At 38.9% G+C, this 12,026-nt stretch overlaps 1 protein-coding gene across 1 annotated transcript in view; it reads left to right on the top strand.

The window, feature by feature from the left end:
* arap2 (ArfGAP with RhoGAP domain, ankyrin repeat and PH domain 2) overlaps positions 1-11,917 on the top strand; it is a 192,902-nt gene extending 180,985 nt beyond the window's left edge. The window contains 3 exon segments of the mRNA XM_055156121.1: positions 1,396-1,459; positions 9,327-9,434; positions 10,654-11,917. Coding sequence (XP_055012096.1) covers positions 1,396-1,459; positions 9,327-9,434; positions 10,654-10,989 — 508 coding nt within the window. The 3' untranslated portion in view covers positions 10,990-11,917.
* The last annotated feature ends 109 nt before the right edge of the window (positions 11,918-12,026 follow it).

The following is a 12,026-nucleotide window of genomic DNA, read 5'->3' as shown; positions in this document are numbered from 1 at the left end:
TCATTTCAGGATCATTAATTAAAATATGGTGTGGTCAGTTATTAAATAAGAAAGAAGAAAAAGCCTTACTATTTACATATACCAGGACTCATTCAGTTCTTTGGTAAATGCTGTTCGTGGGTAGCCCGGTTTCACTTTGTTCTGGCTTTAAATCTTCAATCTCAGGAATCGTTGCCAACACAGAATGTATGGCTTCGTCTACATCCATCTCGACCGCTTTGTTCACTGTTGTGTTGTATGACAAAACGGACCCAGACAGGCGCTTGAGTTTGACGTCATGGCTTCACAGCTCTTTGGTGATTGGCTGGTACGCGGTCTACAACTTCCAGGGTTCTTGCAAACCATCTAGTGTATTCCGATTCCTGACCTAGCCGCTGGAGAGAAATGAAACTGAGCAGAGGCACTAGGTGGCTGGCTAGTTCATGGATTTCAATTTATGAAATAAGAGAACCATTGCCATAGCGATTTACAACTTGACTAAATATTATATTATTTAAATGGGAAAGTCTATGGATGCACTGATCCGGCTTCTTCAGGTCCGATACCGATTCTGATACTATAGCTTTTGGTATCTGCCGATCGCTTCTATCAACCGAAACCAGTACAGAGACTGAAAACAGCATTTACTTCCTTAAAACAAAAATAAAACAAAAAAAAAGACAAACCTTATCAAAATCTGTTATGTAGCTGTTATTTATCCCTTGTATAACTTCTGAATGGCTTTGTATTTAAAATTCAAACATTTATGGGCCAACTATAACCAGGAAATAGTCTCATTACATAAATTTAAATGTCCAACCAGGATATCGACTGAACCAGTATTTGGAAGTCGATATAATATCCAACAATGCAGCATTCCTAAAAAGTCCTAAAAATGTCTCAGATAACACGAAGCTGAAACTCATGATTAGATACAGAATAAACTGCAGATACAAAATACCACAAGCTGGTTCCAAACAAACATTTTCTGATTAAGCATTTCTGAGCTATTTCTCATTTTCATGTACTGTAGGTGAACACTGCTGTTAACACCAAATTAAATTCACCAAAATGCATAGATTAGTCTTTTGCATAATTATGAAAGATGATCCGTACAATACATCATAATTGATAGGGTTCAGAGTAGCACACTTATACACATTATAATTACAGCGTTTTCTTCCTAGATCTCCTCAGGCATAAATTTGAAAAGCAGTGTGACACGTACTATTTAAACCATCATATCACTGCTGGTAACGGATACTTTTCTAGTGTAGTTATTCACAATAGCAGTTATTCTAGCCTAGTATCGTGCTGTTTTCGGTCCGGTTCACCTGTCAGTGCAAGCTGTGATTCACAATGTAAGTTTATGGAAGAAAATGACAACGTGACCCTATGTGTGACTTTGCTCCTCAGGCACTTTTGCTGTGAGAAGAGGGAAGTGCAGGTGAGCTGGGTGGCAGACATCATCAGGACGAAGGTGGGTACAGTCAAGCTCCAGGAAACACCAAGTTACAGACCTATAGTAGAAATATATACAAAACAAAAATAACATACAGTAAAATAAGGAATAAAACACAAAAGTAAGGACGCAATAAGTGAAAACCCAAAAAGCAAAGATCCAAAATATGGCATTAAAGGACCCATATTACACTATTTTCTGATCAATGTTATAATGCTGTTTCCTCATCACAGAACATACCTAGAGTTGCATTTTGTTTCATTCACATGTTTAACATACAAACCCTGCACATTTAGCATCATATTTAGTTCTTCTCTCAAACAGAAAACACCTTGTTCCACCTTGTGATGTCATGTTGTAATATAAAAAGTGCTCTACTCCAGCGATTTTCAATAAGCGCGACTTAGGTGGACTGAACCAGGACTGAATCAGGACTGAACCAGGACTAAACCAGGACTGAACCAGGAGGACTAAATCAGGACTGAAACAGGAGGACTAAACCAGGACTGAAACAGGAGGACTAAACCAGGACTAAACCAGGACTGAAACAGGAGGACTAAACCAGGACTGAAACAGGAGGACTAAACCAGGACTGAACCAGGACTGAACCAGAAGGACTAAACCAGGACTGAACCAGGAGGACTAAACCAGGACTGAACCAGGACTGAACCAGGACTGAACCAGGACTGAACCAGGACTGAACCAGGAGGACTAAACCAGGACTGAACCACGAGGACTGAACCAGGACTGAGTGTCAGGACGGGGCCGAGTTGCGCCCGTGTAGACTGTCGGGTGATCGCAGGCAAAAGGACCAGGCACAGAGCTCCACACTTCACAGAGCCAAGCGCAGCCGTCACCCGATCGCGCTTTGTGGACAACCTGCTCCACAGTCTCGGAGTAGATCACTGCTCTCCTGCAAGCCTCCCGCGGGTTCCGATGCAAAACATTGCAGCGCGGGACACATTTTGAAATCTCATTGCGGGCGCAGGCAGGATGGTGGGATGATAAACTACAGTCCCGCAAACTAAATATGAGTGTAAAGTTGAAGAAAGCGAACGTCCCCATCGTGCGGGTGGGAGAGGGATAAAATATCTCAGATGAGGGCGGGAACGGGAATGAAAATAACAATTCCTTGGGGGCAGGAGCGGGACTGCACAATGGAAGGGGGAAGGCTCACATTCACCCAATTTGAAAACCCCTGCTCTACTCCATACACTTTCACTAGAATCATTTGGATGATTTTAGACATGGAATTGTCGATCTCTACTGGACTACAGATAGAAGGTAGTTGTTAACTTAAAAAACTACTCCATGACAATTTTGAGCTTTGGAGATGTAAACAGAGTAATAATCCAAGATTACTTAAACATGTGTGAATGAAACAAAACACAACTCCAGGTATATTTTTGATGAGGTAACTGCATTGTAACATGGCTTTTGTCAGGTAGTAACACTCTTAATGAAATACATGTGATATGATATATAGTAAAACATCCCTGCGGAGACATACATGCAGATCTTCCTCTCTCAAAAAATTACACTATGCACATTTAAACACAAAAGCTCAAACAATTGTAGATGTAAACAAACTAAAACGCTGCCACTGCTCTGCTAAATACAAAGTTTTAAATATTAATAAATTCTATTATTTTTAATGTGTGCTTTAATTGAATGTCCAAGAACTACACACGCTACTTAAACGGGCTGAAATATTAATGATTTGGGACTACAAGCCTATTTTTCAGACAAAACTCAACTAGAATCCAAACATCCAATTATAATTATAGCTTCAAATTATTATTGTTAAACAGATTCTGATATAGAAAAGGCCAGTTTTGCCTGTTAAGTGAGAAAAGAGCTCCAGGCTGCAAATGCTAATAAAGTAGAGTAGACTGAGTAGAGTAGAGATCTCATTATTAAGACTTGTCATGAATAGGGAAACCTTAAAACGCCAAATTGGACTTGATATATTCTCTTAAATCCTCTTATTGCTAAAAAATAATTGAAATATTTACGTCTCTATAATCATATTTTTCTTTAGCGTGGGGAAAATACACACAATTACCACCAGAATAAATCAGATTTGAACTTGGAGCTATCATAAATCATCACTTTCCATTGCACCGTTATGAAAGCTAAAGAGTAAGGAGAAGTGTGGAGTTTTGGAGGTCAGTCTGTAATAAGATAAATGGTTTTATGTGGAAAAAGCTCTGAGGAGAAGGTCAAGGCGACTGTAACAATCACATTGAGGTACTTATAGCCCCGAGATACAGCTAAGTGTTGACACAGCACATGCCACAGCATCAATAATGCAATGCAAACACAAGGGCAGCCTGGTGTCATCTGGCCCTCATATTCACGCTCCAGATACGGGCTTTTTGTATTTTAACTAAGTGTTCGTATCCTTTTTGTGGACAGGTAAGATTTGACATTGTGAAAAGGTTCAAGAGCAGGTTGTCTAACGCTTAAAGGTGCACTACGTAACTTGTCCAGTGGGGATCAGCTACCATGGAGATGTTGATGCTTAATGCTTGGCTGGAATGTTTCATACTATTGTAGTTATTATAGTTATTTTACATGCAGTCACTAAATTATAGATGTTTTTATTGTTCAAGAATACCGTATTTTCCGCACAATAGGGCGCGCTCTTAAGACTCCAACCAAATCAAAAGGACTGCGCGCCCCACAGTCCAGAGCGTCCTATCCACTCGGGTGTCCCAGCACGACTTCAATAAACGACAACTGAGGAACAAACTGAAAAAGCGAGCGCAATGTGCCACTTCTAGCCACAATTGAGTCACTGCGAACACACCAACAATCCAGCGGTCCCAGACAGCACCCTCCCTACGCGCCACAATTGAACAAAGCCGAGAGTCACTGTGAACGCGCCAAACAAAGTCCAACTGACCCATCCAACTGTTGTGTTTTTTTTTAAAGTCCGGTGCGGTTTATTTGTGAAAAAAGTTTGAAAATATACCATTCTATGACAGTTCTCTTTATAATCCAGAGCGCCTAATAGTGTGGAAAATACGGTATCTTTTAAATCTGCACTGTGAGTGGGGTAACCTCTACACAGAAGTGACCTGTAACTTGGCCTGGCAAGATACCTGCTCGTCTCCATGGTGATTAAATTAAATGTCATACTAAGGAATACTGCAGGTAAAGGAATCAAATCTCTGTGAAACCAATCTTTAAATGCTCGAATTTGGATTGTAATAATGAAATTTCAGTTTAACCATTTAGACTTCATTTGGTTGTCTCCATGGAGATGCTATTACGGTGCCTGGAAAGTTCCACAGTATGACATTTAACTTATTAATCATGCATTTGTTCTATTACATTTGTTTTTATTGTTCAAAAAATAAATAAATAGTAATATTGTGAAATTGCTTACCACTCCCCAAATGTGACCTGTGACTTTTACCTGTTTGAGATGCAAAATAACTTTTTTCACGTTGTATCTTTTGCACATATACAAGCACAATTTGGGTTTTGGAACATCCATTACACAATAGAAATCTTACTGATTTATTGGAGGCAGTCACAGACCAGGAACTATAAAAAGCCAGCTATTGCTCATCCCCCCGCCCGTCCTGAGAAAGCACAGGCTCTGCCCTCCAAATGTGACGTAGGCTCTGAGTGAGTGAGCCGCCCTTCCTCCGCCCATCTCAGGGAGGGAGGGGGAGACAGGTGTGCACCCTGATAGTGGTAGGAATAAACTTTTATTCATCATGGCGATTCAGTGCGTTCAGCCACATGTGTTGGACCCGGAATCGGACAACGACTTTGAGGTGCACGAAGCGCAAGCACCGCGTCTGCATCAGCTGAACATTACTGATTGGTAAAGTATTAATAAACTCTAGTAGATAAACTATATATATAAACGGCGATATTATATCGTGTACACTGCAGCGTAGAACAATTAGCTTATGCTGATGCGAAGGTGTGAAGCGCTTTCTGCTACGTCAAACATGTCGTAGGTGTAGCTGGCAGCATCATCGTTGTAGCAGGTTTTAGTTCATTGTCACGTGGGAGGGTGGCAGAAATACGCTGCACTTTGTTAAAAATAACGCCAAATTAATCTAAAAAACACTTTGGCGACATATACAAGGCCCACACATTTCTCTTAGAAAGTAGAAAGCTCTGAAAAGTTGATTTGGCATGAGATGGGCCCTTTAATGCCATAGTGTGGGACAGTCTAAACCAATAACATCTCCATGGAGACAAGAAAGTGGTGAACCCTCTTCCAAAGTAGTTACATGATGCGCAGTTAAAATGCAGTTATTCTAAACAATGTATTTTGAAATCATAACTACATGTGCAGCCATGTCTAAAATTCCAAGCACACTCCATTACTCTTTCTGGCCACCACAGCTAGAGTTGTTTATCACAGGTGCTTACAGTAAAAAACACACAAAAAAAGAAAAAGAACTCAATTCTTTTGTTTGGGTTTGCAAGCGAAAAAGGGCAACTCTGTCTGCCTGGCCACTCTAAAAGGAAAAGCCAATTGCACGTCTGTTGTTCTGAGTGTTTCAAGGTGTTTATTACAGCAGTCTCCGTGACTTTACTTTGAGCTTAGAGGGGCTTTTAGCTGCCCAAAATAAGCCTATATAGTGGACAAGAGCTGGCTAAAAATATTAGGATCCCTCTTCGCCGAAATCCTCTAAATATTAGGATTGTCAGCAAGCACTTGTGGTGAGGACTTTACACGAAGGGCAGAGGAAAGTGAAGATGAGAAAGTAGAAATATCATCAGGACGAAGATGGGGAGACTCAAGCTAAAGATAGGAACAAGTTTTTTTGTTTTTGAAAATATTTTTACCAAACAAAAGTAACATAAAGTAACATACAAATAAAAAAGAATGACAACACAATAAGTGAAAGTCCAAAAGATTGATTGATTTCCTTAGAAAGCTCCGGAGTATGGCATTACAGAGCCAGTATTACACTATTTTCTGGTCTATGTTATAATGTTGTTACCTAATCAAAAATAAACATATCTGGAGTTGTGTTTTGTTTCATTCACACATGTTTAACACACAAACCCTGAATATTTCTCTCTTCTCTCAAGCGGAAAACACTCCGTTCCACCTTGCGATGTCATGTGGTAAAACAGGAAGTGCCCTACTGTGTTCTTAAACTCCATATAACTTCAGGAGAATCATTTGGATACTTTCAACTCAGTGAATGGAAGTATATATGGAAAGGTAGCTATTAACTTAAACTACCACTTCATGACATGACAAGGGGGAACAGAGCATTTTGAGCTTTGGAGCTTTAAACAGACTAATACTAAAGGATTACTCAAACATGTGTGAAAAAAAACAAAACACACAACTCATAATAAGCCTATATAGTGGACAAGAGCTGGCTAAAAATATTAGGATCCTTCTTGGCCGAAATCCTCTAAATATTAGGATTGTCAGCGAGCACTTGTGGAGAGGGCTTTACACGGAAGGCAGGGGAAAGTGAAGATGAGAAAGTAGACACGCCGAGCCAGTACTTCCTGATGCCTTCTCTCATACCTGTTAGCTGGACGACGGTTGCTATGGAAACTGCGGGACTCATTTTGAGACGAGGTGCGATGGGACAGATCAGAGAGGCCAGGGAGGTCCAAGGACAGGTGCAGCGGTGATAAAAATGTGGATTTGTTAAAAGATGGACTGAACCACAAATCCGAGGGTTGAAGCCGTCATATAGAAAGGGGACAGAAACGTTAAATTACGCTTTTTAAAGGTGCATTAGGTGACTTTTTGGCTGCTTGTTTCTATGGATATCTCACTGCTATGCCCAGGGTATCCACGGGGTCTTAAAAGTCTTGAAAAGATCTTAAATTTCATGTTCCTAAATTAAATTAAAAAGTCTTAAATTATGTTGTCCGTGTCTTATTTTTTTCACAGAGGTCTTAAATTTCATTAGCCTATTTTTATTTTTATTTTTATTTTTTGGGGCTGCAGTGCAATGCTAAACAGAGGATAAAAAGAAAACAAAACATGAAATCATGTAATGTGAATGAACGTCTAATTAAAAGTATTTTTTGTTATCTAAAGCAGTGAGCAGTCGTCATTATTGGAATCGGATCTAGTGTTTTTCACCCCCAAAGACGCCAGATCCAGTGTTGGTCTTAATTTTCATTCAAGTGGTCTTAAAAAGGTCTTTAAAAAGTCTTAAATTTGGGGTAGTCAAACCTGGGGATACCCTGTATGCCTGAAATGTACCACACTTAAACACACACACATTAAACAACTCTACTTTACGTTTATTTAGTTACAGGTGATTTTACTGGTCAAAAATTGCTTGAAAAAGCAGACATCCTGACTGTGAGCGGGGTCGCCTCTCCACAGATCTGAACTGTAACTTGGTCTAGTTTGGTCTCCATGAAGATAAAAAGGTTTAATACCATACTGTGAAACATTCCAGACAAAGCAATAACATCCCCATGGAGAAAAGCATTTGATGGACCCTCCACCAGAAAAGTTACACAATGCACCTTTAAAGTCTGACAAAGCCTCAGACAGAGCCAAGCTTACAAAAATAAAATATAAAAAATTTGGCTGTAAGTTTGACAAGTACTTGGCGGCTTTATTATAGTGTAATACTTCAAAATATCAACAAAAACCTACTCGGATTATTCCCTTATACAGTACATACAGAGCAGCAGGTATTGATACTTTACAGTGACATCACGCTGAGGGTGCTCTACATGTGTGTGTATTGGGGGAATGTACGTCACTTACCATGGACACACAATGCACACATTAGCAAACACAGCTTAATACCTTTAAGATCATCTAAAAACTCCAAACATGCATACAAATTGGATTTAAACGACACATTTTGAGTTGAAACCTGAAAAATAGACTTGTAGTCTCAAATCATTAATATTTCAGCCCGTTTAAGTAGCGCGTGTAGTTCTTGGACATTCAATTAAAGCACACATTAAAAAGAATAGAATTTATTAATATTTAAAACTTTGTATTTAGCAGAGCAGTGGCAGCGTTTTAGTTTGTTTACATCTACAATTGTTTGAGCTTTTGTGTTTAAAGGTGCACAGCATAATTTTTGGAGAGGGGAAATCCTGAATGCATGTCTCCGCAGGGATGTTTTATTCTTTCAGACAGAGTGTTCCACAGTATGCCTTTAAACATTTTTTATATCGTGTGTATTTCATTAAGAGTGTTACTGCCTCAAAAAGCAATATTATAATGTTGTTACCTCCAGCTAAACCTGGAACAGTCCTGAAGATGTGAGCCCGACCTCCACTTTGACTCTGTTTAAATCCAGACTCAAAACAGTTCGGTTTAACTATGCAAAGATTTTTATTCCACACTCTTCGTTCTTATTTTTAATGTAAATTTTATGATGATTGTTATGCTTTGATTAGTTTGTAGGGGTGTAACGATAACTAAAATATCGTGATATCGTATCGTCAAAAGTCTGTCAATAATATCATGGGCCATCACAATATATCGAATCTCAAGTTTCTTTGCGTAAATTCATTGTTACAGTGCAGCAATAGCTAAAAAAACAGAGGGGACTACATCGACCATGATCCTTTGCTCCGTTTTGGTGCAAAGTACATGAAGAAATAACAGTTCTAAGCACTTTTACATCTTCGTTCTTTGGATTAAGTCTTGTCGATGCATTTTAAGATGAAAAAGTAGCATATTCAAAGTTTTGTTAATCTTCACAAAATATCGCAATAAATATCGTACCATGAGATTTGGATATCGTTACATCCCTGTTAGTTTGTATAGTGATTTTAATGTCTTTCTTATTCAGTAAAGCATTTAAATTACTTTGTACGTATTGTGCTATACAACTAAACTTCTCTCGCCCTGCCTTCCTTTGGTTTTCTGATTTAAATTGTTGGATGTGTGTTTCAGTTTGGCTCCGATATCTGTTTGACGACCAGTACTTCAAATGCACCCACAATCAAGGCTTCCACTCTGGGACCTGGGACCACACTACTTAGCAACAACTCTAGTAAACAGGTCAGTTATGGACAGTGTTGAGAAGGTTACTTTTAAAATGTATTCCCCAGCAGATTACATATTACAGATTACATATTACATACCCTAAAATGTAGTTTGTAACGTAATCTATTAAATTACTTAAAGTGAGTAACGTAATCTGAATACTTTGGATTACTTGATATTGTCATGCTTTTTAGGTGTTATATTGTGTTTTAGTTTTAGTCCTAGTTTAGTTTTTAGTCCTGGTTTTAGTTTTTAGTTTTAGTCCTGGTTTAGTCCTGGTTTTAGTCCTACCTGGTTTAGTCCTGGTTTTAGTCCTGGTTTTAGTCCTGGTTTTAGTCCTGGTTTTAGTCCTGGTTTTAGTCCTGGTTTTAGTCCTAGTTTAGTCCTGGTTTAGTCCTCCTGGTTTAGTCCTGGTTTTTAGTCCTGGTTTGTTTGTTTTAGTTTGGTTTTAGTCCTAGTTTCCTTGTTTTAGTCCTGTTTTATTTTAGTCCTGGTTTAGTCCTGTTTTAGTTTATTGTCCTTTTTGTTTTCAATATCTGGTTTTATTGACCAAACCCCTGTTTGTCCTGGTTTTATTTCCTGTCCGGTTTTCCAGGGTTTTAGTCCTTTTATTGGGGGTTTAGTCCTGGCGGTTTAGTTTCCTAGTTTTAGTCCTGGTTTTAGTCCTGGTTTTAGTCCTGGTTTTAGTCCTGGTTTAGTCCCCTGGTTTTAGTCCTGGTTTTAGTCCTGGTTTAGCCCAAAATGTGAAAACAGGAAAATACCGCTGTGTAATCCATTTATTTCAACAAAGTAACTGTAATCCAATTACCACTCACTGAAACGGCAACTGTAACCGAATACAGTTACTCATAATTTGTACTCTGATTACGTAACGCCGGTACATGTAATCTGTTACTCCCCAACACTGGATATGGATTACAACAACACAAATATTCAAGTGTTATGTGATTGTTAAAGGTGCACCATGTAACTTTTACACCACCGACTTGTGTTCTCACAGTTACGTAGTGCACCTTTAAAATGCACTGATTGTAGATTTTGAAATGCTTGCAATCTTAGATCGTTTACAAAGGTCATGTTTTCACTAAAATGATGTAACTTCATATGCAAATTTGTATTACTCAAGGAATTCTCCGTCTGACATGAGTAATGCGCGGAGCTTGGCCTGGGAGGTGCGCACGAGCAGTAGAAAATGTAGCGCAATTTATCTTTATCGGTCCGTTTGTGCCCACAGCTGACAGATAAGGCGATCGGTGTTGGCGAGGGCAGCTCCGCCAAGTCCGCTAAGGTTGCCAGCATTCAGCAAAAGACCAGTACCATCACCAACTGCTTAAGGCACGTGGACATGTTCAAACCGCCGGATGCCCAACAACGAAGGACCTCACTGGATTCGGGCCAAAGTCAGCCGCCCGCCTCCATCTCGCCAGGCTCACTTTTGGCCCAGAGCGGGTACAAAAACACAGGTAAAAAATCCTCTTTAGGAGGAGATGCCAAGATGCACGCCAGTCTTCTCAATGAACTCAACTCGGTGCTGAGTAAAACTGGACGCAGCGCAAAGAACAGTGAGTGACTGTGATCGAGGGGTGAAGGAAGAAGGAGGAAGAAAGAGTGGCCATTTTGAATATTGGGAACATATTAAAATGCATATGACAGGTTTTGATGATTCTCTCATTTTGATTTAATTTGGTGCGATAATATAAATTATAGTTTTAAACAAATCAAAAAGAAAATGTGAAGAAAAGTTGAAAAATATGTTGAAAATTATAAAAAGTAAAGCTCTATTTTAGACAATACCATATTGATATCCAAAAATTCAGCACACAAACAAATTTTTTCAGATACTTTAACATCATTTCAACAAAACAAAAGTATTTTCAAATTCATTTTATTTGTTTTATAATAATTTCTGTGTACATAGAGAACTTTTAAGACCATTGTGTAACATGGTTGCTAGGAAACTCTTAGTGTGATGTCATGATTTCCAACCAGGAAGTAAAATTTTAAACCTAAAAAAGTCCAAAATGGGAAATTAATTTTACAATTTTTAGCCAGCTCTTAAATGACCTTTAGTAAAACGACTAGTCAAACCTGTCATAGGCACTTTAAAGATTGATATGGAGATAGGAGACAGGGTCGGAGCTTCGGAGCGGCGTTCATATGAAATCCTGGAGGGCGAGGAGAGTGTGGGAAACAAGAGTGAGAGACGCCCAAGGTCACGCAGGCCTCAGCTGGACATGGCGCTTACCAAAGCACTACAAAAGCACCTGATTTATACAGAGCTCAGAGAATGATACAGAAATAGTGCTGTCTTTGCTTAGCTCAGATCTTTCTGGAAATAAACCTGCTTATTTTAGCTGGACTTTCTATTCTCTTATACAGTAAAGCAACGACTGCTTATTTCATATGCTGTTCATTTGTAAAATGGTTGAAATCTGCAAAGAAATGTTGTTGTGTACATTGTATTTTATGTAAATAAATGACAGATGATATATATTTTATTACAATATGTATGTGTATTTTATTTTTTAGCTGAACTACCATCCTAGACCTGCTTTTACTGTCCTGCTAACATTAGATATTCAGATATATGAGGCCAATATTTGCTAT

This window comes from Boleophthalmus pectinirostris, unplaced genomic scaffold (assembly GCF_026225935.1).
Source record: "Boleophthalmus pectinirostris isolate CB_2022bp ecotype Guang Dong unplaced genomic scaffold, ASM2622593v1 HiC_scaffold_20, whole genome shotgun sequence".
In the NCBI taxonomy this organism is placed as follows: domain Eukaryota; kingdom Metazoa; phylum Chordata; class Actinopteri; order Gobiiformes; family Gobiidae; genus Boleophthalmus; species Boleophthalmus pectinirostris.
Note: the sequence above shows the minus strand (reverse complement) of the source record. Positions and strands in the feature narration are given on the sequence as shown.